At 44.3% G+C, this 26,810-nt stretch overlaps 2 protein-coding genes across 4 annotated transcripts in view; both read left to right on the forward strand.

Moving 5' to 3' along the window:
- Positions 1 to 3,697: 3,697 nt before the first annotated feature.
- On the forward strand, positions 3,698 to 12,309 carry LOC121299757 (cyclin-dependent kinase inhibitor 1-like). 3 transcript variants are annotated; one of them, XM_041227773.1, is made up of 3 exons: positions 3,698 to 3,857; positions 9,450 to 9,774; positions 10,714 to 12,309. In XM_041227773.1, the coding sequence occupies exons 2-3, from the start codon at positions 9,459 to 9,461 to the stop codon at positions 10,767 to 10,769; spliced, it is 372 nt and encodes a 123-aa protein (XP_041083707.1). In that variant the 5' UTR covers positions 3,698 to 3,857; positions 9,450 to 9,458; the 3' UTR covers positions 10,770 to 12,309. The 3 variants fall into 3 exon arrangements, with proteins under 3 accessions (XP_041083707.1, XP_041083705.1, XP_041083706.1); XM_041227771.1 differs by lacking the exon at positions 3,698 to 3,857 and adding an exon at positions 5,862 to 6,047; XM_041227772.1 differs by lacking the exon at positions 3,698 to 3,857 and adding an exon at positions 7,654 to 8,878.
- An 879-nt stretch (positions 12,310 to 13,188) lies between these two features.
- Positions 13,189 to 26,810, forward strand: part of LOC121300214 (titin homolog) — a 28,465-nt gene continuing 14,843 nt past the window's right edge. The window contains exons 1-27 of the mRNA XM_041228708.1: positions 13,189 to 13,313; positions 16,043 to 16,289; positions 16,385 to 16,487; positions 16,849 to 17,189; positions 17,279 to 17,680; positions 17,768 to 17,896; positions 17,986 to 18,387; positions 18,519 to 18,920; positions 19,009 to 19,137; positions 19,224 to 19,349; positions 19,439 to 19,840; positions 19,929 to 20,057; positions 20,146 to 20,274; positions 20,363 to 20,824; positions 20,914 to 21,315; positions 21,404 to 21,529; positions 21,619 to 22,017; positions 22,113 to 22,215; positions 22,616 to 22,908; positions 23,335 to 23,446; positions 23,790 to 23,970; positions 24,356 to 24,502; positions 24,601 to 24,691; positions 25,259 to 25,354; positions 25,459 to 25,682; positions 26,118 to 26,166; positions 26,365 to 26,483. Coding sequence (XP_041084642.1) covers positions 16,068 to 16,289; positions 16,385 to 16,487; positions 16,849 to 17,189; positions 17,279 to 17,680; positions 17,768 to 17,896; positions 17,986 to 18,387; positions 18,519 to 18,920; positions 19,009 to 19,137; positions 19,224 to 19,349; positions 19,439 to 19,840; positions 19,929 to 20,057; positions 20,146 to 20,274; positions 20,363 to 20,824; positions 20,914 to 21,315; positions 21,404 to 21,529; positions 21,619 to 22,017; positions 22,113 to 22,215; positions 22,616 to 22,908; positions 23,335 to 23,446; positions 23,790 to 23,970; positions 24,356 to 24,502; positions 24,601 to 24,691; positions 25,259 to 25,354; positions 25,459 to 25,682; positions 26,118 to 26,166; positions 26,365 to 26,483 — 5,720 coding nt within the window. The 5' untranslated portion in view covers positions 13,189 to 13,313; positions 16,043 to 16,067. The remainder of the gene's footprint in view (positions 13,314 to 16,042; positions 16,290 to 16,384; positions 16,488 to 16,848; positions 17,190 to 17,278; positions 17,681 to 17,767; positions 17,897 to 17,985; positions 18,388 to 18,518; positions 18,921 to 19,008; positions 19,138 to 19,223; positions 19,350 to 19,438; positions 19,841 to 19,928; positions 20,058 to 20,145; positions 20,275 to 20,362; positions 20,825 to 20,913; positions 21,316 to 21,403; positions 21,530 to 21,618; positions 22,018 to 22,112; positions 22,216 to 22,615; positions 22,909 to 23,334; positions 23,447 to 23,789; positions 23,971 to 24,355; positions 24,503 to 24,600; positions 24,692 to 25,258; positions 25,355 to 25,458; positions 25,683 to 26,117; positions 26,167 to 26,364; positions 26,484 to 26,810) is intronic.

Consider the following 26,810-nt stretch of genomic DNA (forward strand, 5'->3'; position numbering starts at 1 on the left):
GGCTGAACTGGGATTTGAACTGGGGACTTGCTGATTACAGGCCTTTTGCTTTAACCACTGGACCACACAGCCTCCTGTAATTTTAACAAATTATATCTATTTCTGAAACCTGGTGCCACCTCAGATGAAAATAGCCAGACTACCTGCCTTGCTGACTATCAAGGGATGTCAACTTTTGAATGTTAAACTAATAAAACATGCTTCTTGTCACAGAATGAATAATATATATATATATATATTATATATATATATATATATATATATATATATATAACCATCTGATTTTCCATGTGGTAGTTTCTCCTGAGATTTTGTTCCAGTCTTTAATCTGGACTGTAACAAGTTTTTTTTTCTTCACTATTTAAATATTGCTTAACTAAGATGTTCTCTGGCTGTCGAGACTGATGCATGCTTTTGTAACCTCTAGGACTGATTTATTGCAATGCTCTTTTCTCAGATTTAAAGTTTTGTCTCGGTTGCAGCTTTTGAGAAATGCTGCTGCCAGAGTTAACAAGAAAAAATAAATAAATCATTACCCCAGTGTTTGCAGCCTTATTGTATGCTTCAGGATTGATTTTAAGGTTCTGCTTCAAACTTCTAAAGCCTTAAATGGCACAGTCTAAGATTAAAAACTCATTTCTGTAATTTAGCAAATGTATTTTAACGTGAAAATGTATTCTATTTCATACTTTTTTTTTTTTTATTACTTAATTTTGTCACTGCTTTAAGTAAGAATTAAAATTACTTAGTGTATGTAATTTAAAGGGGTATTTTATAATCTTACCTTTCACTATTTCTTACTGTTTTTGTATATTTGTAATTTTTATCCATAAAGTGCTTTGAGGTCATTTTATTCGGAAAGGTGCTGGGTGCAAACTATTACCATCATGGTCCAGTACTTGGAGCTGTTGACATAACAAAGCTGTGGCATTGCAATTATGCAGATTTGTTCAATGTGTCTATTGCTACTGTAAGATACTGGAACAGGCAGTTCGATGCCTTCAGAATGACCTATAAAGAAATCACAGAAAAACTGCATGCCATATTTGGATCTTGTTCACTACTGTACTTTCAGGCTACTGAATAGTGATCTACTTCCTCCTTCAAATCATCTTCAGGCATCCGAGTGTTTCAGTTGCAGTCTAGTACAATTAGAGGGTGCTGTCTTCACTTAAAATGCAGTCTTAACTCAGGCTGCAGCCCAAAGGAATATCCACTAGAAACTGCTCTGGGCATCAGTTGAGTTTTGGTTAATGTTAGTTGGGGTTGGGGTTGGGTTAGGGTCAGGGTGGGTTGATGTCGGAGGGGTGCAGAGCTCAGAAAGTGAAAGGTGGGAGTGCTGGACAAATACCCTACAATCATCTGATACCCTGAGGACAGTTTTGAGTGGATATTTCTTTCTGCTGCATTCAGGCTAGTAGAATCAATACATTGTTCTGTGCCTCATTTCAACATGACATGTGTTTTGCTTTTTGTAACCCCAGTTAAATTGTATATGAAGAAATGCTTTGCTTTTCATTAGAAAGACTTTAATAACCACAAATAGAAATCGGGAGCACACACAAATGCAGATGAATACCCAGTCATTCATACTGTAAGTCTAATAGACCACTAAAACAAATAGGGGTCAGCAACACAACAGCTGTATTGCGTAGCGTACAGTGACACAGCGGTTTAAATGGGCAATTACTGTAAATGGGATTGAGAAATGATGTGCAATGAATGGGATGCAAATAAAAGATGGTTTACACTGATTTTACTACTTCTTGGCATTACACAAACGTTACCATGTAACAAAGCACGTGTGGTGTTGCAGAGTATGTGTAAAAGTAACCTGTGTGCAGGAACAAATCTAATGGAGCACAAGCAGCAAATGATTTAGCAGAATCTGCTCTTATTCGTTGTCAAAGGCGTAAAACCGAGGTTTACTATTGTAAGTGACTCTGCAGCAGTAGTGATGCATAGTTCACCCCTTAAGTCGGTTTTGATAAATGTCTGCTAAATGAATAATTAATAATAATAATAATAATGGAGAAGGTGTTAATGTTACACTTCAGTACAACCAGAATAGTTTAGTGCGCCTCTGGTATTGCTGAATTGCATAGCACGAGCAGTTCATACAAAATGCAAAACTATTCAGGAGAGACAATTTCACACGTAAGTGATGGAATCCGAGTTTAAAAGCAGCTTTTAAAGATGAATGTGAAGCGTGGTTTTCCAGCCCTCTCCTCTGAACTCTCAGTGTCAGTGCAGCGACACATTCCTTAAGAGGTTCTGAAATACACATACAGTATCCACTGCTGCCAAAAAAGAACCTGCCTCTCATTTTATGAGGCTGTAAAAAGAAAAAAGATTGATCATTTTAAAAGGTGGCTGAAAGTAGAGATTCCAGCTCTTTTGTATCCCAGTGATTCCCCAGTTTATTATAGAGTGGCGCATCTTCAGTTTAGATAATCAATAATATTAAACATCAGTAATGTTCAAGGACAATGGCTGATCTGTATATGCACTGTGTACGACTCAGAAGTGACTGCTGACTGTTTCATATTGGAAGAGGATTGTAACATCGGACACTATCCCAACACAGTGCCAGTGTTGAGGAAGCTGTAGACACATAAGCGGTGCTCTGCCTGCTGAGGGTGTAGCTAATCCAAAGAAACCACCATTGCTAATAAAGTAGCCACACACACTGTATTTAGAAAGCGTTCAATAACTGCAATGTGACTGATGAATGGATGCACAGAAGAATATATTCATAAAACAATCACTTAAAACCTGCCAATGTAACAAATGAGAATAAGACTGTTGTGATATAACACTCCTCTAGAAGACTCCACCGTCGCCTGGCTGTGTGCCCTTGTGACCGATAGCAATCTAGTTACCTCCTCTCTCTCATGCCTTATTGCTCATTGGTACTGCATAGCTACACATGATGTGCCAATGCCAAATGACTGATTCAAAACAAAACAAGGGTGTGATAGTTTCCATATGACCACTCCTGTAATAATGTAGCTTTTCAAGTTTGCGTCATGTTTGAAAGAAAGGTCTCCCACTATTTCGGTTTCCATCAGAAGTGAAGGCTGTATTTACAAAATAAAAAAGCAGTGAAATGTGTCCTGGTGTGTGTATCTTGCAACCAGCGGTCCTGGCTGGGAATCTCTCCTGTGTTTCATACAAGTTCGCCCCTCCTCTCCCCTGCTGCACTCTCTAAGCTGTCAGCAGTCTGAGGAATCAGAAAGGATTCCTGAAAAAACCTTCTGATCAACCAGCTCCTGCAGGAGATCATTTCTGCACACTGCTTTTCTCCCATTAGGGGGCCCCTGTTGTCTAACTGGATCAGCTGCAGCTGTACCCCCAGATTAGAGACCCCTGCCTGGGCAGGGAACATCCAATAGCAGCCTGGCTACACAGGGCCTCACAGCGGTCAAAAGCTCTGTGCTTTCTCCTCACACGTTCACTCCCTCCCCGCCCTGGCAGATATGAGTCAGGGAGTTGCCATGACCACCAGTCTACGGTATAGAACAAACAAACTGTCCAGAAGCAGGGTTTACAGACGTGTGTTTTTTGTGTAACAGTCTGGTACTTTCTGTACTGTGGTTCTGGCACAGAGTCAAGGACCACATGTCTCTCATACATTCCAGGAAGCCCGGCTTGTTTTCCTGGTAAAAATAGACTGATCTGACAGAACTGCCCTGTAGGAGCTGGAAGTACTTCTGGCATAGATACATTACAGGATCAAAATGATGAGCCTCATCTCTGCCATGGGGACTTGCTTAAAGAATTATTCTTTTTTTTGTTTAAGATTGTTTTGATGGATTTAAGACACTAACACAGATCTGTGTAACGCACCAAGACAGGCAAGTGATTCTGAAAACTTTCTGAAACATGGTTCAGTTCTCCTGTATGTTTTCAAGTGGCTACCTCTAATCAAGTTGCAAGTGTATTTCTCTCGCTCTCTTCGCTTTGATAAGCAAATTCTCTTAATCTACATTTGAAAAGCTGATATGAACACAGGAAATCTGCTTCTATCGAACCTGTGGTGTCTGAAACGTTGAGAATGCTGTGACATTGACATTGCAAGTGTGTGATCTACACTCAGTGTAGGTCTAATTGTAGCTGGTGTGGTGTTCATAGATTCCAATGGGGATGCACAATACACTCGTGATCCTGGTTTGAGTCACAATAGTTCCTAATAAAATGACCGCACGCTGGCTTCATCTTTTCACTGAACTACACGTCAGTGGCACATACAATCCCCCAGGGTTTCATACCCACCCCACTTTGACCCACTATCCCACAATGAGGCTCGGTGAAGTCGGGGATCGTTCTCTCTCTCGGTCTCCCGTCAACATGAGCGCCAACCCAAACAAGTAAACAGTCAGCAGGAGCCCCGCTTCCTGTAAACACGATCCAAGTTGATCCTTCGTGGAGCAGCTGTGAAGCGTGAAGCCGCTCTCTCTCTCCCTTGGGAAAACGATTCCCCTCACAGGCTGCGTCCGTTGCATCCGCTCACACTTAATGAGGCGGCTTCAAAGCCGAGCAAGTAGAGTACCGTACCATGATGATAATGATGACCGCGGATTCCATCACATTTGCATTCCTATATATGCATTTTTGATATATCACAGTCATGTATCTATATATGTTACAGTCAACAGTTGATCTGGAGCTGTGTGATCTGTGTATTGATCTGGGGCTGTGTGATCTGTGTATTGATATGGGGCTGTGTGATCTGTGTATTGATCTGGGGCTGTGTTACAGATCTTTATATTGATCTGGGGCTGTGTGATCTGTATATTGATCTGAGGCTGTGTTACTGATCTGCATATTGATCTGGGGCTGTGTGATCTGTATATTGATCTGAGGCTGTGTTACTGATCTGCATATTGATCTAGGGCTGTGTGATCTGTATATTGATCTGGGGCTGTGTTACTGATCTGTATATTGATCTGGGGCTGTGTGATCTGTGTATTGATCTGGGGCTGTGTGATCTGTGTATTGATCTGGGGCTGTGTGATCTGTGTATTGATCTGGGGCTGTGTGATCTGTATATTGATCTGGGACTGTGTTACAGATCTGTATATTGATCTGGGGCTGTGTGATCTGTATATTGATCTGGGGCTGTGTTATTGATCTGTATATTGATCTGGGGCTGTGTGATCTGTATATTGATCTGGGGCTGTGTGATCTGTATATTGATCTGGGGCTGTGTGATCTGTATATTGATATAACTCACAGTGTTTTTTATCACCCCTGTCTTGTACTCGCCTGTCTTAGTTGGAGTTTGTTTTTAATCTTCAATAAAACTGTAATCGTATTCATAACAGTAGCGTATAAAGAACATGTTTAGTTAAACAGATATATTTATCCCACCCACTCATACCAATGCGTTACCTGCTATATATTTGTTTATTTAGATAAATCTGTCTATAGTTACACTGGCTTTATTTAGATCAAACTAAGGTACTGCTTCTTTAATAAGTCTGGTTAACGACCCGCTAACCCTTGTATTATTATTATTATCATTAAATATGGATACAGTAACAATTCATTATCGCCTGTTTTTTTGTTAAAGTTACCAATATTATCTCATCGATCGCGCCCTATACAAATACTATGGTGGTAGTTTTCCGAGGGGCGAACAGAAAAAAAAAAAAGTTTAAGATGTCCCAGAATGAAATGTGAGTTTCCACTTCGATCTCTGACAAGGGATCCCGTCTGCTAGAGGAAAGGCGCTCACGTGTGCTGTGACGTGTTTACGAGCCAGCAAACACGTGTCCCTGCGTGTGCCCGCCCAGCCCAGCCCAGCCCCTCGGAGGATTCCGCCCCTTCCATGGCGTGCTTGAGCGTGGTAGTATTTTCTGGAATTGCGCAAGTGAGAAGCGAATTAGTTTGGTGGAGCTCGGGAAAGGCAGCATAGAGTCGCGGGAAAGAGGATCAGTTCGGAATAACTTCAACTGCTCGTCAAACAAAACGCTTGCCACGGCAACGGAGCACACACCAGTCCATTCATGCACGCATTCGTCGCGGCTAATTGTTATTTCAATGTAAGTATATGATCTAATATACTGATAGATATAGTTTTTTTTTTTTTTCTCTGGTTCTGTTAAATGAGACTACATCTACTTTTATTTTTAGTTTAAAGATTAGTTATTACGGTCCGTACTTGTTTCCAGCTGCCTGTCAATCTGAAAACACCTGGGTCTATAATGAGTGACACTAATTCTGTTCTGTTTGGAGAATAGCATTGGGGGTTTATATTATAGACGAATATGAATTGAATGGTTGACATTGTTTATTATTTATTAATTTAATGTTCTATGATTTTAAATTAGTTTTGATCCCTTTTTTTAAAGTAGGCCGGTAATCTGAGTACAGTTGGTGTATTTATATTTACTGATTTTTGTTTTTTCTGTAGTTTAAACTTTGCTTTTTCCGGATATCTTATCAATAATTCGTGTTAAAACAGTTTGAAACAGATTACACAATATACCGGGAAGGGCGGTGCTCTACCCTGCTGTGTACAGTGAGAATGTTTCTCCTGGATTTGTACCACCGCTCAGCTGATTGCATGAACATTTTCGATGTTATTTTGTACAAGTTACATTTCGGACTGAGTCCTCTCTCAGAATCCCACGAAAGGGGGCGGGTCCATATTACACAAGGATTACATCAGACGGCTGCAGCACCAATCATATCCGCTACTGATACTCTTGGCAAAACAGTACTGTTCATTATAGCAGTAGCGGATAGCACAATCTGCGTCACTTTGAAATGTCGAAGCTAGTAAAGAAAAGTAAAGTAAAAAAAAAAAAAAAAGTTTCCCCTAATAAAAAAATCAAAATAATATCCAGTCACTTTTGTAATCTAAACAAGGTGGGATGCTTGTATCTCATGTAATGTAAACAAGGTGGGATGCTTGTAATGTCACTGCTATTTGTTTATTTCACCTTTTAATTATATAAGCGCTGTATTTTTTATTTTCCAAACAGCTTTCTAATAACCATAGTAGCAAGGCTATTGATTTGAATGCACGTTGGATGATGGTTATTATCGGTGATATAGAGGGTACGGCTTACCTGTGAAAACCAGCCTTGCCTAACAAGGAAGGAGGAAGCAGGTAACAGTGGGGACTTTCCAGGACAGCACCCATTGTGAGGTCATCGCTGCTTCACTGAGTGTTCTGAGAAAGAGGTCTATACATTGAGACATGAACCCAGCACGTCAATGGCATGACTCGCACTGAGTCATCAGCCATATAAATATAGATGTATATAAATTGTCTCAGTCCAGTAAGGCTTGTCTTGCATGGGTAGACATGACGAGACTAGTTACTGTCTGGAGAATGAGCATGCAGGAAATCCACTAGAATTCAAATGAGTCTCGAGCCTCTGTTATATACACTAGAATTCAATTGAGCCTTGAGCCTCTATTATATACACTAGAATTCAATTGAGCCTCGAGCCTCTGTTATATACACTAGAATTCAATTGAGCCTTGAGCCTCTATTATATACACTAGAATTCAATTGAGCCTTGAGCCTCTATTATATACACTAGAATTCAATTGAGCCTCGAGCCTCTGTTATATACACTAGAATTCAATTGAGCCTCGAGCCTCTGTTATATACACTAGAATTCAAATGAGCCTCGAGCCTCTATTATATACACTAGAATTCAATTGAGCCTCGAGCCTCTGTTATATACACTAGAATTCAATTGAGCCTCGAGCCTCTGTTAGATACACTTGAATTCAAATGAGCCTCGAGCCTGTATTATATACACTTGAATTCAATTGAGCCTCGAACCTCTATTATATACACTAGAATTCAATTGAGCCTCGAGCCTCTATTATATACACTAGAATTCAATTGAGCCTCGAGTCTCTGTTATATACACTAGAATTCAGTTGAGCCTCGAGCCTCTATTATATACACTAGAATTCAGTTGAGCCTCGAGCCTCTATTATACATGATTTCTGTTTCGACAGATTAAGCAGAAGCTGGTATTAATGAAAATGTTCCTGGCTGCTGGTGATTCTAGGGTTAGTTTTAAAGAGTGTATCAAACATTATTTAACCTTCCAAAATATACTTCATCATCATCATCATCATCATAATAATAATAATTTATGAACTTGAGCCAGTATTAATGTCAGATCTTTGACTGATAGGAACGTCCATATGTATGCATTGGAGGGTGGTTAGCGAATGTGATATGCAGTACTGTATCTGGCAAATGTAACACGGTAACATATTTTTTAGTTCATAGATTAAAATAAAAGTCAAATATTTCCCATGCCGTCATGAATATGCTGTTACTGCCTTGTTATCAAACACATCGGGCGGCTGGCCCTTCAAGCAAATGAATGACTGTAAACTGCCCAGTCCAGCTTACTGGAATTCTGTCCGAGTGCCGTTGGAAAGGTCTGTAAGAGACGGAGAGTCTAGAATGACTTACACGTACAGCAAGTACCCAGCTGAGCGTACCTGCCACCCTACAGTGAAATATCCACAGAGAGAGAGCCAGCGCTGGACAAGCCCAGGGATCGTGAAACATGCCCCAGCACAGAGAGATCCAGCGCTGGACAAGCCCAGGGAAAGCGAAACATACAAGCAGGAATATCCAACAGGGCTGTGGGACTTGCCCTTGCATGTTTGTGTAGGGAACGTGTTCAGGCATGTAGCAGCGTGTGAGTCACACTGCACTCCCTGCAGAGCAGGTTCCTCCCAGCAGGGTGTATAACCCTGCCATTGGTTTAGAGATGTTTAAAGGCTGAGCAGCCCGGACACTGATTCACTGAGCAGTGCTCTGATAGACTCCTGAGTCTGACTCCTCACACAGGGATCACTGCAAGGAAACGCTGTGAGGATGGTAAAGGTAGGGGACACTGAGCAGGCAGAGCGAGAGGTGCTGTGTGATAAACCACTACACCAGATCCATCGTTAGAGGGCTGGGGTTTATTTACTAATCCACTTCTTAATAGTTTCTAATCTGTATCTGAGCGTATAAGAGATTGTTGCTTATTTTTTTTTAACTCCAGTGTGCTTCCTTTTTTGGGTGTTTAAAGCTGCAAAACTGTTTTGTAACATTAAGATTTTTCTCCTTGCATAAAAATAATGCAAAATCAACTTTGGGGGTGGAATTTTTATTTTAAACTAGATCTGCACAAACCTCTGAAGTGTGATGTGCACCCCTGGCTAAAATAATTGTCCTTTTAAGTTGTTATTCTACATTGATTTGTGTACAGTGCATAGTGCCATCTGGTGGCTGAGTCCTGAAGAGCATGTCTGTGCGATCTGCACAGGGCAAACAGCACTTCTCCAGTGCCAGTCAAGTGCTATCTGAGGGGCTGTAATGAAAGGGAGCGTATATGAGGGCGCTGTGCTCAGTGGGTGTAGAGCTGTACTCAGTGTGATCCTGACCTCTCCTGCCCCCTCTTGCCCCGCAGTGTGACACCATGGCTCCTCAGAACAGAATCCTGACGCCCTCCTTCAACACTTCGGTGTGCCGCTCCCTGTTCGGGCCGGTAGACCGGGAGCAGCTGCGAGCCGAGTTCCAGGAGAGCATGCGCAAGACCCTGGAGGAGGCAACACACAAGTGGAGCTTCGACTTTGTGAACGAGAGCCCCCTGGAGGGGGGAGACTTCCAGTGGGAGGGGGTCCCGGGGGGCAAGGTACCCGTGCTGTACCACCCCTGCGTGGTGAGGGCTAGCAGGCAGGGGGCACTGTGCACAAAGGAAAGGGAAAGCAGAAGGAAGCAGACCAGCATTACAGGTAGGCAGTCGGCTGTCTTGAGTGTGGTACTGAGAAGCGTGAAGTGCCTTATTCTTTTCAAATAACACAACTCCATGTTCTTGTCGCTTACTGGCTTCTTCAACGTGCTAGGAAAGTTTCCAACATTTTTTGCAATTTAATTAATAAACTGACTTAAAATAAGTAAAACACGCCTTTTAAGTTGGTGCGGATTGTTTTAAACTGCCCTTTGTAGTGCGGAACTTTCCAACACACACGCATTTGAATCGCCTCCAGGTGGCGCCATTGTGCCAGGATTGTCTGAATCTGCCTTCCATTCATTAAATGGGAGGGAGGAGGAGGGGCGGAGTTATTGAGCCTTTTTTTACATGATGTATTGTAATGCAGGAATACTGTATTGATTGTAACATGATACAAGAACAAAAGCATAGCAGAGCCCAGTGCACTTCACCAGCAGGTTCTGGGATGAACAATACCTGTGTTTTACAGCTGGTATAAATTCATACTTTTCCTAACTTTTTTAATTCTTGTCTTTTAACAAAATAGGTCATCATTAATTGAACATTTGATCTTATGCATTCTGTATCATGACATAAGTGTAGCATTTAATCATTAAAAAAAAAAAAACATTAAAAATGTAATAATCACTTTGTTAGAATGCTGAACATGCAGCTGTTATCACTGTGTGTTGTAACACTACGGTTAGATGCTAGTCACAGAAAGTACTCTGCTGCCACCTAGTGTACGAAACTTAACACTGCAACTGCAACGTGGTGCTTCTGTGAAAGGGAGCTCAGCCATGATTTGAAATGTATTTCTAAGACTATTCTGCTACTACCAAGTAGTGGTCAGTAAGCGCTGATGCAAGTCGTTATTATGTTGTTATTGTTGCCCCCGCTGCTCACTGTGTGCTGTTTAACTGTCTCTGGTCTGCCCCTCACTGCTCTCTCTCTCATGCAGATTTCTACCAGTCGAAGAGGAGGCGGGTACAGTCTGCCCGGAAGTTGGAGCAGTGAAGCTGGAGTGGAGCTCACGGCTCTCACTCTGAGGTCCCACAAGCACTTTGCTCTCGTCGTGCCTGCCCTCAGGAACAGCTGGACATCGCGGTGCTGCGAAAGACTCGCTCTGCCAACATTTTATTTATCAAGCTCCTTACAAACCTCCAAAGAGCCTTGTCTCGCAAGGATCTTCATTTAAAGTAGCAAAGGACTGTCTTCTCCCTTCCCTCTTCTTCACTGTAAGCTGTGCAAGCCTGGCTGTAGCGAGCATTCCAATAGAACCGCGGTGGCACTCCATTGGAATTCATTCTGATTCTATGTGCTGTGTGAGAACCACTACACCAGAGCCACTCTGGCGAACTCCCCTTAGTGGATATATTGCAAACTGGGCACAAGCATGACCCCTTCTAAGGTTGTAAGCATGTTTGAAATGACTTTGTGAACTCAGGAAATGGGCTGCCATCTCGGTGACAGTTACATCCGCGGTCCAAATTAAAGAAGGCGGCTAGTAAAATAAAATTTGTTCAAACTACATTTTTTTTATTTAACAAATTCTTGCTTGCAAAACAGGTATTTTGTCAAGATACGATTCAGTATTTTAAGCATTATGCATTATGAGAACAGGCTAATGTAATGGAAGTTATTATATATATATATATATATATATATATATATATATATATATATATATATATATATATATATATATATATATATATATATATATATATGTAGTTATTTTTTATTGTATAATATTTTATTATGTTCTCAGCACAGAAAAATTCGATCTGTTGCTGCTTTAACATGGGGCTTCCTGCAAGCACACACACGCAGACGCATGCAGACATATTAGTATCATATGAATATTAAGTAGCATGTAATGTTGCTGACAGCCTCCTCATGTGTTACAGTGCCTGTAGATAATGTTGCTTGTGTTTCATATCTGCTTGATTAAATCTTTGCATTGTTTAAAACTGTTTGGGAAGGTTGGGAAGTTCACTGGGTTTGAGCACAGCTCTGAAAAGTTATTAAACAAATCACAACCATTAGGTATCCAGTTCAGGTCAAAGTTGGGCTTGATGCTATAATGTTAGGGTCAGGGGTATATTGATGGTACAGTGTTAGGGTCAGGGGTATATTGATGGTATAATGTTAGGGTCAGGGGTACTGGGTTAGCAGTATGGTTATACAAAACTTCTTAATGGGAAAAGATTCAGCCCTGTTTAAATGAGCCACAGAAAACAGAAGTTAACAATCTTTTAGCATGTCTGTTTTTTTAGTACAGGCCCTTGTTGTGGCAGAAAAGAAAGCAAGCAGGGTCTCTGTTAATTCTTTCAGTTTAGCTTTCTGTTCCCCTGCTTGTTTAAGCTCAATGATGTTTCTTGACAGCTCTTGTTTCACAAGCCACTTACACTTCTGTAAATAATAAATTGTGGTGTATAAAAAAAAGTCTGTTGAGACTTTTACTGAAGTTAATAAAGTCATTATTTATTGTAAAACATAATATTGTGTTTTTGTTGTTACGTTTATGAAAAATAAATTAATTCTTCTTGTTTAATTTGTCTCTGTGTTTTGGTACTTTCAGTCTACACACGGTTCATTTTACAAAACTACAAAATATTACACAAGTCAAGGTCTCTTCAACTCTTCAGACTTTATGTTCAGCCCATCAGTGCTGGTCCGCTTCCTAGCTGCTGACTGATCTTTGTTACGCTGGGTTTTAAAGGACCCAAGTGTTTCTGCCTCAACAGCATGACTAGGTAGCCCATTCCATCCCACCACCGCTCTCTGTCCTGAGTCTGTATCCATTTAATGGAAAAAGAAACTTTGAAGCAGGTTTATCAAAGGTATTCACCATCTTTGGGTCAGTGTGGCACACTGGAACCAGACCACCCAGAATGTCAGATCAGGTGTTGAAACGCTTGCTCTAATTGTCTTGGAACATGTTTGCTAGTGTTATAACACATGCCTATTTCTCTTTCACAGCGCTGATACATTTGTCTCGAGCGTGTATTTTGTGTCTTGAATGTATGTTTAGATCATAGATATGTTAATTTGAATTTCACACCGACAACTGAGTCAACCAGTGCAAGTTCCTGTCACCTCGGGCTTTCAACATTTTGCAAGTAGCTTAAGTGAAACTAGCGAACCTGGTATGACAGCAGTCTCTAACAAACCATTAGACACATTACAATGCATTTAGAAGTCTGCAAAATAAGAGGGTCTTCTTTGTGCCACTGCTCAGCAGAGCCCCTCATCAAACAGATGAGTCTGTCTGTTGCAGGCTTCATGGCAGTTCGGTAGCTGCTGTCAGAAAGTGGAAGCACACTCAACACTTTTGTAGACAGTTGCTAGTGGGTAGCAGGCATACAGGAAGTTCCGTGTTGCTATAGTTTCTTAAAGAGGAAACCACCCCAAGAGCCTGCGATGAAGCAACCCCACAAGAAGCTTGCCTGCCGTGATGGGTCAGCAGAGCTATTCGCTCCGCACCACAGCATCTGAAACTCTGTCGAGCTCATTCTAGCGGTACCGAGCACACAGCAAGAAGCCACGCGTCTCTCGGTAAGTACAGTGTGTGGAAAGGCTCAGCGTGACTAGAAAGTGTCCTCTGAGTCCTCTCGGAGCTCTGTGTCCTTGTCCTGATGATGGCGAGAGATAAGGTGTTGAGATGGACTATGAGGGTGGGTGATAAATAAATGCTATCAATTTAATAGGAATGCAAATGTGGCAGGTCCTACATGGTTGAATTATTAAGACTTCTTTTTAAACAGGTACTATGTAGGAACATTGGTATTACTAACCTGCAAATGAGAGGAGCTTAGTACATAATCAGTATGGTTTTTAAAAGGGGCAAAATAAGAACCAGGTCGCAAAGTGATTTTTAAAGCCTGTTAAAGTAACCACGTCCCTTGATTTATATTTTTAAAGCGTCGACAAGCGAACACACAATTCATTTCATCTAAAGCCTTTGAAAGCCATATCATCAGTGACTCAAATCAGCTTTTAGAAATCACTTTGTAATCACATGTAATCATATAAACTACAAAATGGTATCGGAAGCCATTAGTAGTGCAATATTTCATGTTGGATTTCAAAATGTTACATTTTTCCATTTCTATCAGTTTTTCATTAAGTGTATGGAAAACTACAAAGCATATGTAATTCAATGTATTAATGCAACATTATTCAAAAGGTTGCACTGGTCCTGGAGAGCCACAAGGTCTTCTGGGTTTTGTTTCAACTGAACTCTCAGTTACTTAATTGCACCAATTATTGGCTTAATTAGTCAAGATTAGTCAAGATGTGTTCCAGATCATTAGCCACTAATGACGTAAAGACTCGTATAAAACCTGCAGGATTGGGGCTCTCCAGCACAAGGGTTGGAGGCCCCTGAATTAGTACATTCATTTTAGTAGGTCAACCACAGATTGTGTTATTAAAAAAAAAAATTATCCATAGGCTAGGGGTTTGTAGTAGTTAATTAAAATGGCCTTACCCTATCCCTAGCCACAAACCCAAACTATAGGGTGATATTTCAGCTTGGGATCCCAGTATTCCAAGTTGATCGGGTAAGGGTACGAGGGTGCAAACAGACATGGCTCTGAATTGGTACAGTCACTAGTCTGTTTAACCACTAACCTCTGAAAAAAGTATAAAGACATTTCAGGATGTGGAAAGCCACAATATGTGTACAGGCTTCTGAGAAAAACTCACTTTGCTATTTTCAAGTTTTTGTAAACTTTTCCAAGCTTATTCATTATGAAATTCATTTCCAACTTTACTTCTTCTGTATAGCTCGTGATGAAGGTTTGAAGAACTGGACGAAGCGCTTTCTTTAGTGACAGTAGTTTTGTAGAAGCTCTAGATTGCACAGATATAGTAAGAAATTCAACACATTTTGTGACTGAACTGTGTTTGGCTTTAATTGAAAGCTACAGTACCATTGAGACGTACATCACACAGTTTATTATTTCTAATTTTGAAACTGTTCTTTTTTCTTTTGCTTTGCAATGGAGCAATATAATATCCTGCCTAATTATCCAAATTAATTTCCTCTTAGATATAAAACCACTTCTACCAGAGAAACAACAGCAAGCATACATACAAGCCTTTCACTGTGCCACTAGCAAAACCCTCACGGTAATGTTGCACAACTACAAAGAAAGAAGTAAAGAATACCAAGGAGCTCTGAGTCGGTTTTGTAATTTCAATGCTTTTGATACTAAAGCAAAGTGCTGAGGTCATGCTAACAAAGGGGGTTGGTTTTGTATTGATTGTTCAGTTAATATATAGTACGTTTTCAATGTAGTACTGAAACTACTTTTGAGTTTCAAATGCATGTAAACTAATTTAAATCCTTGAGCAATACTAAAAGAAATGTAATAAATTCAATAACAAAGATCTTGAAAAGACCTTGACTTGTGGAAACTTTATTCAATGAATTGATTACGTTTCTTTGGTAGTACAGTCATCTCTGGCTCAGAGAACAGCCCCGAGAAGCAAAAGTGTGCTCTTAGCAAGTGTCTCTAAGACAGAGAGGCAAGACCAATCATGACACAATATGCCAAGACCAATCACGCTATGAATCAATAAATGCAAATGTATTTATTACATATGTCATGACGCATGTTCATCAACATATGAAATTAACAGAATAAGAGAAAAGCAATAGGCAAGAGTATGTTAATAAACTACAATAATGAACTAATGTTAACAAACTAACTGACAAACTAAATGAACAAAGCACCCCTACATAAGGTAAAAGTACAGCAGTGGCTCCAGCAGTAATTATTAATATGAGAGCACTATCCAAAACAAGCACGGATTTGAACACAATGGTTATTAACACAGCACCTCTAACACATCTTTAAAAATGCAGCAGCAGCTCTAGATTACTCTCTCGATGACAAGTCAGTTTTGAAAAGATTGAAGAAACCATTTGAATATGGGTTTGATGATGATGAGTTAGCAGGTTACTAAACAGCACTGTATCAGGTTTAAACGAATCGCTGTCTGTGTCAAAAAGGAGTTATTTTAAGCAAAGTTTCTGCTCCTTTAGGTGAAGCATTTATAATGGGAAAATTCTGTTTCAACACAAGGGTGTTCACTAAGCTGAAGAGTTATTTTAGAAGGTGTTCCTATACACAGAGACTTCTGTAATTCTAAATTGAGCATTATTGAGCTTTTCATAATTATGAATTAAATCCTTAAAGAAAAATGCATTACAAGGTGATCTTTAAAACAGATCCTCATTGTGCTATACTGTAACCCTCCTTCGCTGTTCTGCGCAGAGGGGAGGAGCGTTCTCCGAGCGTCATGGCAGACAGGAAGAAGTCTGCCAAGTCCCGGAGGATGGGTTCCACCCGCAAAGGACAGCTCAGAATTCAGAACCCGGAGGGCTGGTTTGGAGGTGAGGAGGGGCCCCTGGAGGGTGTGATGGAGGACAGTGGAGAGAAGGCCCAGGAGACTCCTGATGAGCGCCACAAAATCCAGGAGGTCCAGGAGAAGAGAGGCTTCACCACACAGGGGGATAGTCAGGTTGGTTATTGTTCCTCATGGGGGTCCAGTCCTGTGAGTGTCTGTGTTGGCCTTGTCTCCCAGTTCCCAGTTCTGACACCCTGTTTTGTTTCTAGAAGCTGCTGGTGGATCCTCCTGTCCATGCAAGGGACAAGGAACAGGGGCTGGGCTGGGAGGGGAGTGGCTTCATCACCAGCGATGATCTCCCTTCAGGGCTGAGTGAGTACCAGTGATATCATGCACTGTGGATGGGCAAACAACACTAACTGGAAACAGTGAACCTTTTCTCGATGGAGGTATTGAAGGCTCTTCAGATTACAGGCACATTAACTACTTGTAGTTACACTGAATTTGTGAATTATTAATATTTATGACATACTGTTCACACACATTTCTGTGTTTGTGATGAAAGAACCAGTATATTAGCAATATCCATTAAATACTGTAACAGAAGTGTAAGTGCAGTGTAACAATGGTTTTGCCAATGCACCCACATTTTTTTATTGTATCCAGCAGTTTTCAGTTTGCAGCATAGCTTCTGACCACATTGTTTTCATGTTTGTCCTCTCCCCTTCCCCAGGGGAGTTCCTGGAGGTCCAGCCCAGTCCCAGTGTGAGGGAGAAGAGGGAGGAGGAGAGGCTCACCCCAGCGCCAGTGCTCTCCCAACCCCAGAGCACCGAGCCTCCCAAGGGAGCTGAGGATGAAGAGAATGCCATTGTGCACAGGAAGAGAAAGCTGGGCTCCACCCGTAAGGGACAGCGCAGAATGCAGATTCTTGAAGGCCAGCTGCTGGGAGAGGAGGGGACCCCAGGTGGTGTGATGGAGGAGAGTGAAGAGAAGCTCCAGGAGACACCTGATGAGCTCCACAAGATCCAGGAGGTCCATGGGGAGAGAGGCTTCAGCACACAGGGGGATAGTCAGGTAGGTTATTGTTCCCCATGGGGGTCAAGTCCTGCGAGTGCATGTGTTGACCCTGTATCCCAGTTATAACACACTGTTTTAATTTTCAGAAGGAGCTTGATCAGGGGATGGAAACAGAGGTTACCAGACAGAATATCTCTCCATCCCCAGGGGAGTTTGTGGAAAACCAGCCCAGTGCTAGTGTTAAGGAGAAGGGGGAGGAGGAGAGGCTCACTGCAGCGCCAATGCTTTCCCAGCCCCAGGGCACCAAGCCTCCCATCGGAGCTGAGGATGAAGAGAATGCCATGGTGCACAGGAAGAGAAAGCTGGGCTCCACCCGCAAGGGACAGCGCAGAATGCAGATTCTCGAGGGCCAGTTGGGGAGAGACGAGGGGTCCCCCGGCGATGTGATGGAGGAGAGTGAAGAGAAGGTCCAGGAGGCTCCTGATCCCTTCCACAAGATCCAGGAAGTCCACAAGGAGAGAGGCTTCAGCACACAGGGGGATAGTCAGGTAGGTTATTGTTTCCCATGGGCATCCAGTCCTGAGAGTGTCTGTGTTGGCCTTGTCTCCCAGTCTAACACCCTGTTTTATTTTCAGAAAGAGGAAGGGCTCTTGCAGGATATGATGGAAGAGAGTGACAAAAATTTCCAGGAGATTCCTGATCCCTTCCATAAGATCCAGGAGGTCCACAAGGAGATAGGCTTCAGCACACAGGTGGATTGTCAGGTAGGTTATTTTTCCCCATGGGGGTCCAGTCCTGAGAGTGCCTGTGTTGACCCTGTATCCCAGTTATAACACGCTGTTTTAATTTTCAGAAGGAGCTTGATCAGGGGATGGAAACAGAGGTTGCCAGCCAGAATATCGCTCCACCCCCAGGGGAGTTTGTGGAGAACCAGCCCAGTGCTAGTGTTAAGGAGAAGGGGGAGGAGGAGAGGTTCACCCCAGCGCCAGTGCTCTCTCAACCCCAGAGCACCGAGCCTCCCAAGGGAGCTGAGGATGAAGAGAATGCCATGGTGCACAGGAAGAGAAAGCTGGGCTCCACCCGCAAGGGACAGCGCAGAATGCAGATTCTTGAGGGCCAGCTGCTGGGAGAGGAGGGGCCCCCAGGGGTTGTGATGGAGGAGAGTGAAGAGAAGCTCCAGGAGACACCTGATGAGCTCCACAAGATCCAGGAGGTCCATGGGGAGAGAGGATTCAGCACACAGGGGGATAGTCAGGTAGGTTATTGTTCCCCATGGGGGTCCAGTCCTGAGAGTGCCTGTGTTGACCCTGTATCCCAGTTATAACACGTTGTTTTATTGTTCCACATGGGGGTCCAGTCCTGAGAGTGCCTGTGTTGACCCTTCAGAAGGAGATGGATCAGGGGTTGGAAACAGAGGTTGCCAGACAGAATATCTCTCCACCCCCAGGGGAGTTTGTGGAGAACCAGCCCAGTGCTAGTGTTAAGGAGAAGGGGGAGGAGGAGAGGTTCACCCCAGCGCCAGTGCTCTCTCAACCCCAGAGCACCGAGCCTCCCAAGGGAGCTGAGGATGAAGAGAATGCCATGGTGCACAGGAAGAGAAAGCTGGGCTCCACCCGCAAGGGACAGCGCAGAATGCAGATTCCTGAGGGGCTACTGGGGAGAGACAAGGGGTCCCCCAGCGATGTGATGGAGGAGAGTGAAGAGAAGGTCCAGGAGACTCCTGACCCCTTCTACAAAATCCAGGAAGTCCACAAGGAGAGAGGCTTCAGCACACAGGGGGATAGTCAGGTAGGTTATTTTTCCCCATGGGGTTCCAGTCCTGAGAATGCCTGTGTTGGCCTCATCTCCCAGTTCTAACACCCTGTTTTATTTTCAGAAAGAGGAAGGGCCCCTGGAGGATGTAATGGAGGAGAGTGACGAGAAGGTCCAGGAGATACCTGATGAGTTCCAAAAGATCCAGGAGGTCCATGGGGAGAGAGGCTTCAGCACACAGGGGGATAGTCAGGTGGGTTATTTTTCCCCATGGGGGTCGTCCTGAATTTGCCTGTGTTGGCCTTATCTCCCAGTTCTAACACCCTGTTTTATTTTCAGGAGGAGAAGACCCTGCAGGATATGATGGAAGAGAGAGACAAAAATTTCCAGGAGATTTCTGATCCCTTCCATAAGATCCAGGAGGTCCACAAGGAGTCAGGCTTCAACACACAGGGGTATAGTCAGGTAGTTTATTGTTCCACATGGGGGTCCAGTCCTGAGAGTGCCTGTGTTGACCCTGTATCCCAGTTATAACACGCTGTTTTAATTTTCAGAAGGAGCTTGGTCAGGGGATGGAAACAGAGGTTGCCAGCCAGAATATCTCTCCACCCCCAGGGGAGTTTGTGAAGAACCAGCCCAGTGCTAGTGTTAAGGAGAAGGGGGAGGAGGAGAGGGTCAACCCAGCCCCAATGTTTTCCCAGCCCCAGAGCACCGAGCCTCCCAAGGGAGCTGAGGATGAAGAGAATGCCATGGTGCACAGGAAGAGAAAGCTGGGCTCCACCCGCAAGGGACAGCGCAGAATGCAGATTCCCGAGGGCCAGCTGGGGAGAGACAAGGGGTCCCCCGGCGATGTGATGGAGGAGAGTGAAGAGAAGGTCCAGGAGACTCCTGACCCCTTCCACAAGATCCAGGAAGTCCACAAGGAGAGAGGCTTCAGCACACAGGGGGATAGTCAGGTAGGTTATTTTTCCCCATGCGGTTCCAGTCCTGAGAATGCCTGTGTTGGCCTTGTCTCCCAGTTCTAACACCCTGTTTTATTTTCAGAAAGAGGAAGGGCTCCTGCAGGATATGATGGAAGAGAGTGACAATAATTTCCAGGAGATTCCTGATCCCTTCCATAAGATCCAGGAGGTCCACAAGGAGACAGACTTCAGCACACAGGTGGATTGTCAGGTAGGTTATTTTTCCCCATGGGGGTCCAGTCCTGAATTTGCCTGTTTTGGCCTTATCTCACAGTTCTAACACCCTGTTTTATTTTCAGAAAGAGGAAGGGCCCCTGGAGGATGTAATGGAGGAGAGTGACGAGAAGGTCCAGGAGACACCTGATGAGTTCCAAAATATCCAGGAGGTCCATGGGGAGAGAGGATTCAGCACACAGGGGGATAGTCAGGTGGGTTATTTTTCCCCATGGGGGTCCAGTCCTGAATTTGCCTGTGTTGGCCTTATCTCCCAGTTCTAACACCCTGTTTTATTTTCAGGAGGAGAAGACCCTGCAGGATATGATGGAAGAGAGTGATGAAAATTTCCAGGAGAGTCCTGATCCCTTCCATAAGATCCAGGAGGTCCACAAGGAGACAGGCCTCAGCACACAGGTGTATTGTCAGGTAGGTTATTTTTCTCCATGGGAGTCCAGTCCTGAGAGTGCCTGTGTTGAGAGTGTCGCCCCAGCAACAATGCTTTCCCAGCCCCAGAGCACCGAGCCTCCCATCGGAGCTGAGGATGAAGAGAAAGCCATTGTGCACAGGAAGAGAAAGCTGGGCTCCACCTGCAAGGGACAGCACAGAATGCAGATTCTTGAGGGCCAGCTGCTGGGAGAGGAGGGGTCCCCAGGAGGTGTGATGGAGGAGAGTGAAGAGAAGCTCCAGGAGACACCTGATGAGCTCCACAAGATGCAGGAGGTCCACAAGAAGACAGGCTTCAACACACAGGGGGATAGTCAGGTAGGTTATTGTTCCCCATGGGGGTCCAGTCCTGAGAGTGCCTGTGTTGACCCTGTATCCCAGTTATAACACGTTGTTTTACCTTTCAGAAGGAGATGGATCAGGGGTTGGAAACGGAGGTTGCCAGACAGAATATCTCTCCATCCCCAGGGGAGTTTGTGGAGAACCAGCCCAGTGCTAGTGTTAAGGAGAAGGGGGAGGAGGAGAGGGTCAACCCAGCCCCAATGTTTTCCCAGCCCCAGAGCACCGAGCCTCCCAAGGGAGCCGAGGATGAAGAGAATGCCATGGTGCACAGGAAGAGAAAGCTGGGCTCCACCCGCAAGGGACATCGCAGAATGCAGATTCCCGAGGGCCAGCTGGGGAGAGACAAGGGGTCCCCCGGCGATGTGATGGAGGAGAGTGAAGAGAAGGTCCAGGAGACTCCTGACGCCTTCCAGAAGATCCAGGAAGTCCACAAGGAGAGAGGCTTCAGCACACAGTGGGATAGTCAGGTAGGTTATTTTTCTCCATGGGGGTCCAGTCCTGAATGTGCCTGTGTTGCCCTTATCTCCCAGGTCTAACAGCCTGTTTTATTTTCAGGAGGAGAAGCCCCTGCATGATATGATGGAAGAGAGTGACAAAAATTTCCAGGAGATTCCTGATCCCATCCATAAGATCCAGGAGGTCCACAAGGAGACAGACTTCAGCACACAGGTGGATTGTTATGTAGGTTATTTTTCCCCATGGGGGTCCAGTCCTGAGAGTGCCTGTGTTGACCCTGTATCCCAGTTATAACATGATGTCTTACTTTTCAGAAGGAGTTGGATCAGGGGTTGGAAACGGAGGTTGCCAGCCAGAATATCTCTCCATCCCCAGGGGAGTTTGTGGAAAACCAGCCCAGTGCTAGTGTTAAGGAGACGGGGGAGGAGGAGAGGCTCACCCCAGCACCAATGCTTTCCCAGCCCCAGAGCACCAAGCCTCCCATCGGAGCTGAGGATGAAGAGAATGCCATTGTGCACAGCAAGAGAAAGCTGGGCTCCACCCGTAAAGGACATCGTAGAATGCAGGTCCCTGGGGTCTTGCTGACGGGAGAGGGGACCCTGGATGGTGTGATTCAGGAGAGTGGAGAGAAGGCCCAGGAAACTCCTGATGAGCTCCACAAAATCCAGGAGGTCCAGGGGGAGAGAGGCTTCACCACACAGGGGGATAGTCAGGTTGGTTATTGTTCTTCATGGGGGTTCAGTCCTATGAGTGTCTGTGTTGGCCTTGTCTCTCAGTTCCCAGTTCTGACACCCTGTTTTGTTTCTAGATTCTGCTGGTGGATCCTCCTGTCATTGCAGGGGAGCTGGAGCAGGGGCTGGGCTGGGAGGGGAGTGGCTTCATCACCAGCGAGGATCTCCCTTCAGGACTGAGTGAGTACCATCCTTTAAATAAATGAATTGGGAGCGTGGAGGGTAAAGGCATCATTCAGCTATATTTTTAATTTAATTTGCACTCTGGATGTGCTAACAACACTAACTGGAGACGCTAAACCGTTTCTCTATGGAGGTATTGAAGACTCTTCAGATTACAGGCACACTGAATTTGTGATTTATTAATATTTACGACATACTGTTCACACACATCTCGGTGTTTGTGAGGACAGAACCACTATATTAGCAATATGTATTAAATACTGTAACAGAAGTGTAAGTGCAGTGTAACAATGGTTTTGCCAATGCACCCACATTTTTTATTGTATCCAGGAGTTTTCAATTTGCAGCATAGCTTCTGACCGCATTGTTTTCATCTTTGTCCTCTCCCCTTCCCCAGGGGAGTTCCTGGAGGTCCAGCCCAGTACCTGCAAGGGGAAGGAGGAGAGAGTCACCCCATTGCCAATGCTCTGCCAGCCCCAGAGCACCGAGGATAAAGATTTCACCGTGACAGACAGAAAGCGAAAGCTAGGCTCCAGCCGCAGGGGCCCCAGAAGAGTGCAGAACCTCGGGGGCCAGCTCGGAGGACGACGGGAGGGCCAGGAGACCTTCAACGCGCTCCGCAAGATCCAGGAGCTCTTCCAGGGCAGTGACGGAGAAGGGACGGGAAACATCACCCGCACAGAGATGCAGGTACTGCCACCAGGGGGAAATGCGCACCCATCTGGAGGTGTAAGACAAAAGCACAGCGCTGCAGATCGAGAGGAAAGCTAAAACATGAGGAGTGTCTGTTAGTGTTCATGAATACGGGTTACTATTCCATGCCTTGCTACAGAGGGAGTAGGTGAAGTGCTTCCTCATTATTTCACATTTTATTAATTACCCGCTCATTAGTAAATCATACCTGTAGAAGACTTGGCTGAATAGGAAGCAACACTTCAGTCATTCACTGGTTTCGATATTGCAGTTTTTTATGATAATCAGAAATGGCTGTACAAATCACAAACACAGCAGCAGTACCCACAACAGCACTTCTCAATCAAAGTGCTTCTAGGCCTAGTGGCCCAGTCCTGGGTGAGTGAGTGTGTCAGCTCCCTCGTCTCCTCGTTCTGTTCCCAGGAGGTGTGTGGGGATCTGCCTCTCACCTTGGAGGAGCTGGACCAGGTGTTTGACCGGCTGGACAGAGAGGACAGTGGCTACATCACCAGCGAGGATCTCTCTGCAGCGCTGAGTGAGTACCAGGGCTCTGTCCCACACAGAGGCAGGGACACAGAGGTCAGGGTAAGCGTGGTACCCAGCCCAGGATACACAGATGTGTGTAACAGACTGTACTGCACATAGTCAATGTACAATGGAAACCACATGGACTGGTTGAGTGATATGATAATAAACACCACTCTCCTTAATAATGATATATTAATACAGTATATATAAAATATACAGTATACAGTATGGGTAATATAGAATATTAGAATTCCAGGAAATAATTGACAAAAGGTATTCAACCTATACTCTTAATATGTTCACGACTATTGGGTATGCCCCTCTGTCTGTCTGTCTGACTGTCTGTCTAGGGGAGTTCCTGGAGGCCCAACACAGAGCGAGTCAGAGGGAGGAGGAGGAGGAGAGAGTGTCTCCACCCTCCCTGCTCTACCAATCCCAGGGCATTGTGTTGCCGGAGGAAATCCACGACGAGGAGAAACAGCACTTCCTGGCCCTCATGGACAAGCTGGGGGCCAGCAACCTGCTAGAGGAGTAAGAGTCTGGAGTGCAGGGGGGTGGAGGGGGGGTGCTGTTGGGGGTATGAGAGGTGGAGGGCTGTTTCTCTGTGGAAGGGGAGAATATCTCTTGAATAGAGCAAGTCTTCAGACTTGTTACTACAGCACGTGACTGTGGTGTCCTTCCTCCTCATATTGCATGTCCTTAATGATCTTCCTGGTTTCATTAGAGCTCTTACTATTCCCTTTATTAGTTGTGTTTGAGTCCTCCGACTTTGAGATTGCAGTTTACCTGTTCTTAATCACTTCTGTGCTGCTGCAGTGTGATTCTGGTCCACAGCACAGTTCCCAGACCAAGTCTGATTCTCTGATCCCTGTCCCAGGCAGTGGTGCTAATGGGCCATCTCTCTGTGTCCTGGCAGCCAGTCGGAGATCTGGAAGCTGTGGGCGGAGCTGCGGCACAATGAGCCTCATCTCCTGGGAAACCTGGAGGAGTTCGTGGCCAAGGTGACTTCTCAGATCCGCGAGGCCAGGGAGGAGAAGGAGGGTCTGGAGCTCACTCTGCAGAGGTGAGTGCTTCACACATGTGCACACTGGAGAACCTCACTGCAACAGATAGACATGGTCCAGGGTGTGTTGGCTCACTATGGTGTGTTTCTTGTGACAGGAGGATCGTGGAGCACAACCTGGAGGTGCGGCAGCTGTATGAGGAGATGGAGCAGCAGATCAGCCAGGAAAAAGAGCGACTGCACAGAGAGGCAGGTTCCTGACCACAGCTCACCTCCCTCACTGAATCACCATTGATAGCCATGTAGCAGCTGCAGTAGTATGAGGCTGCCATTGCAGAACTGCGCTGTATGCTGGTATTATTGTTCGTACTTTTATATAGTGACAGTATCACAAGCGTCATTCGCTGTGGTATTGTACAGTATCAGTATTAGTGAGCTCCAATAACTGGTACACTGCAGTGTTTCTTCCAAATCCATGTGTTGCTGGAAATACTTTGCTTTGGGTTTCTTCAGGCTAAATGCACTCACTCAAAGAATCACATGTTCAGTTTGCCTAATGCCTCCAGCTACTCTTTATAATTCGAAGGGCTTACCGGTAAGGCTAATTGCAAGTAATCCCACTTAGGTTTTGCAGTTCAGGAGTGATCCGAGTGATCGCTGTTAATTTCAGTCAACTTTAACTTTGACAAAGACCTCTCATTGATATGTGTGTCTAGTTTTATAACTTTAAAATGCTAAAAGCAAAGTATAAAAAGCAAAGTCAATTAAAAAGGATTTCTTGTGCATGCCTGCCCGTTCCTTATTGTCCTTCAACAGAGCTTTAAGAAATCTCGCTCCCAGGGCAAGGAGCTGAAGAAGGAGCTGGACAAGAAGACTGATGAAGTGCAGCATCTGGTCGAGGTTCAGAATGAGGTAATGACAGATATTCTGTGAGTTATTGTGCTGAAGCATCTGGAATGGTGTTCTTAACTGTGACCTGACCCTGACTGCTTGTGTCTCTGCCTCGCCCCTTTTAGCTGGAGGAGAGCGTCCACACACTGCGCATCCGACAGCATGCGACCTGCTTCGAGAACAAGACGCTGCGCAGGACCAACCGTGAGCTGGAAGGGCAGCTAGAGGGCATTCGCGAGCAGCTGCAGGAGGCGCGCGCACGGCTGCAGGACATGCGCAGCTCCGAGGTGCGCAGACAGCAGCAGCAGCAGCAGCAGCAGCAGCAGCAAGCACAGGGGGAGAGGCGACAGTAAGAGACACCTCCTGAGACACTGCGCTATACAAGAGTTTTCTGTCTGCACCAGCAGGGCTAAGTTTAAACCTCCTGAATTGATTTCTTTAAATGGTTTTGTGAGCTTTGCACTGGTGCAGAAGCTTAAAAACTGACCCAATGATGCCTTTGCAAGCTCTACCTAGCCTTCTTTTCCTCCAAGTGGATACATTGATACCCACTTAATATAATTTCTCTTTATACTCTCTCATCCTATTATTACTATTGTTATTAGTAGATTTCTTATATTACTATATATCATATTTCATATAATATGTTTACTTCAAATGAGATGTTTAGTGAATCATTTAACAAGGTTTTGGACATAATTTTCACTATTTATTATAATTGCTCAGTCTTGTGTTTAACTAAGTCTGAATACAAATCTGTATTGCCACTTGTTTTTCTTCAAAGAGACACAGAAGACACTTCTGGAGAGCTTGAGCGCTCGTCTGGCACAAAGGTAATTCACTTGTGTTGTTTAGGAACAAGGGAAACAAGCATCTTAAAGACATAAGCACCCTGCTCATAAGTTTTCATATCTGATTTCATATTTTGACCTTTGACGATATTACTGGAAAGGATTGAAGTGCTGTGGAATTTAGAGATCTGTATTTTGAAGCATATCGTATGATTGCTTGACAATAGTCTGCCATTCTAGGTGACTAGGACAGAAGCAGCTGCAACGGAACAGAAGAAAATAGCAAATGATCAGCCAGCAGAACTTGTTAGAGCCGGATCAGTACTGGGCAGCTACATCCAGGATGACTTCTCTGCAGGGTGAGTGGGGATGTTTCTGTTGGTTGGATAGTTCAGCTTTCCTGCACCCAGTCACCCTCGCAATGTATTTTATGCCTTTGGTTTGAATTCCTTGTTTGGTTTATGTTATGAAGAGTTATGGTTCTTATCCAGTCCACAATTTTGATATGAACAGAACAAAACAGAGTCAGAGATTTCTATGATATAATGCCTCACATTACATATCATCAAAAGTTATTGGATTACCAGCTTGCAATGCTAAAACTGTCAGCTAGAGTCTTTGTGTGAATAATTTTACTGAATGTATTAACTGCAAAGGCATGCATATTTTGCCTTTGTTGAACTGTT

Source organism: Polyodon spathula, chromosome 25 (assembly GCF_017654505.1).
Source record: "Polyodon spathula isolate WHYD16114869_AA chromosome 25, ASM1765450v1, whole genome shotgun sequence".
In the NCBI taxonomy this organism is placed as follows: domain Eukaryota; kingdom Metazoa; phylum Chordata; class Actinopteri; order Acipenseriformes; family Polyodontidae; genus Polyodon; species Polyodon spathula.

Coding starts and splice junctions, on each gene's coding strand:
- LOC121299757 (XM_041227771.1), top strand. CDS start 6,012: ATGCACGCATTCGTCGCGGCTAATTGTTATTTCAAT. Junction 6,048..9,449: donor CGGCTAATTGTTATTTCAAT/GTAAGTATATGA, acceptor CTTGCCCCGCAG/TGTGACACCATGGCTCCTCA. Junction 9,775..10,713: donor GAAGCAGACCAGCATTACAG/GTAGGCAGTCGG, acceptor TCTCTCATGCAG/ATTTCTACCAGTCGAAGAGG.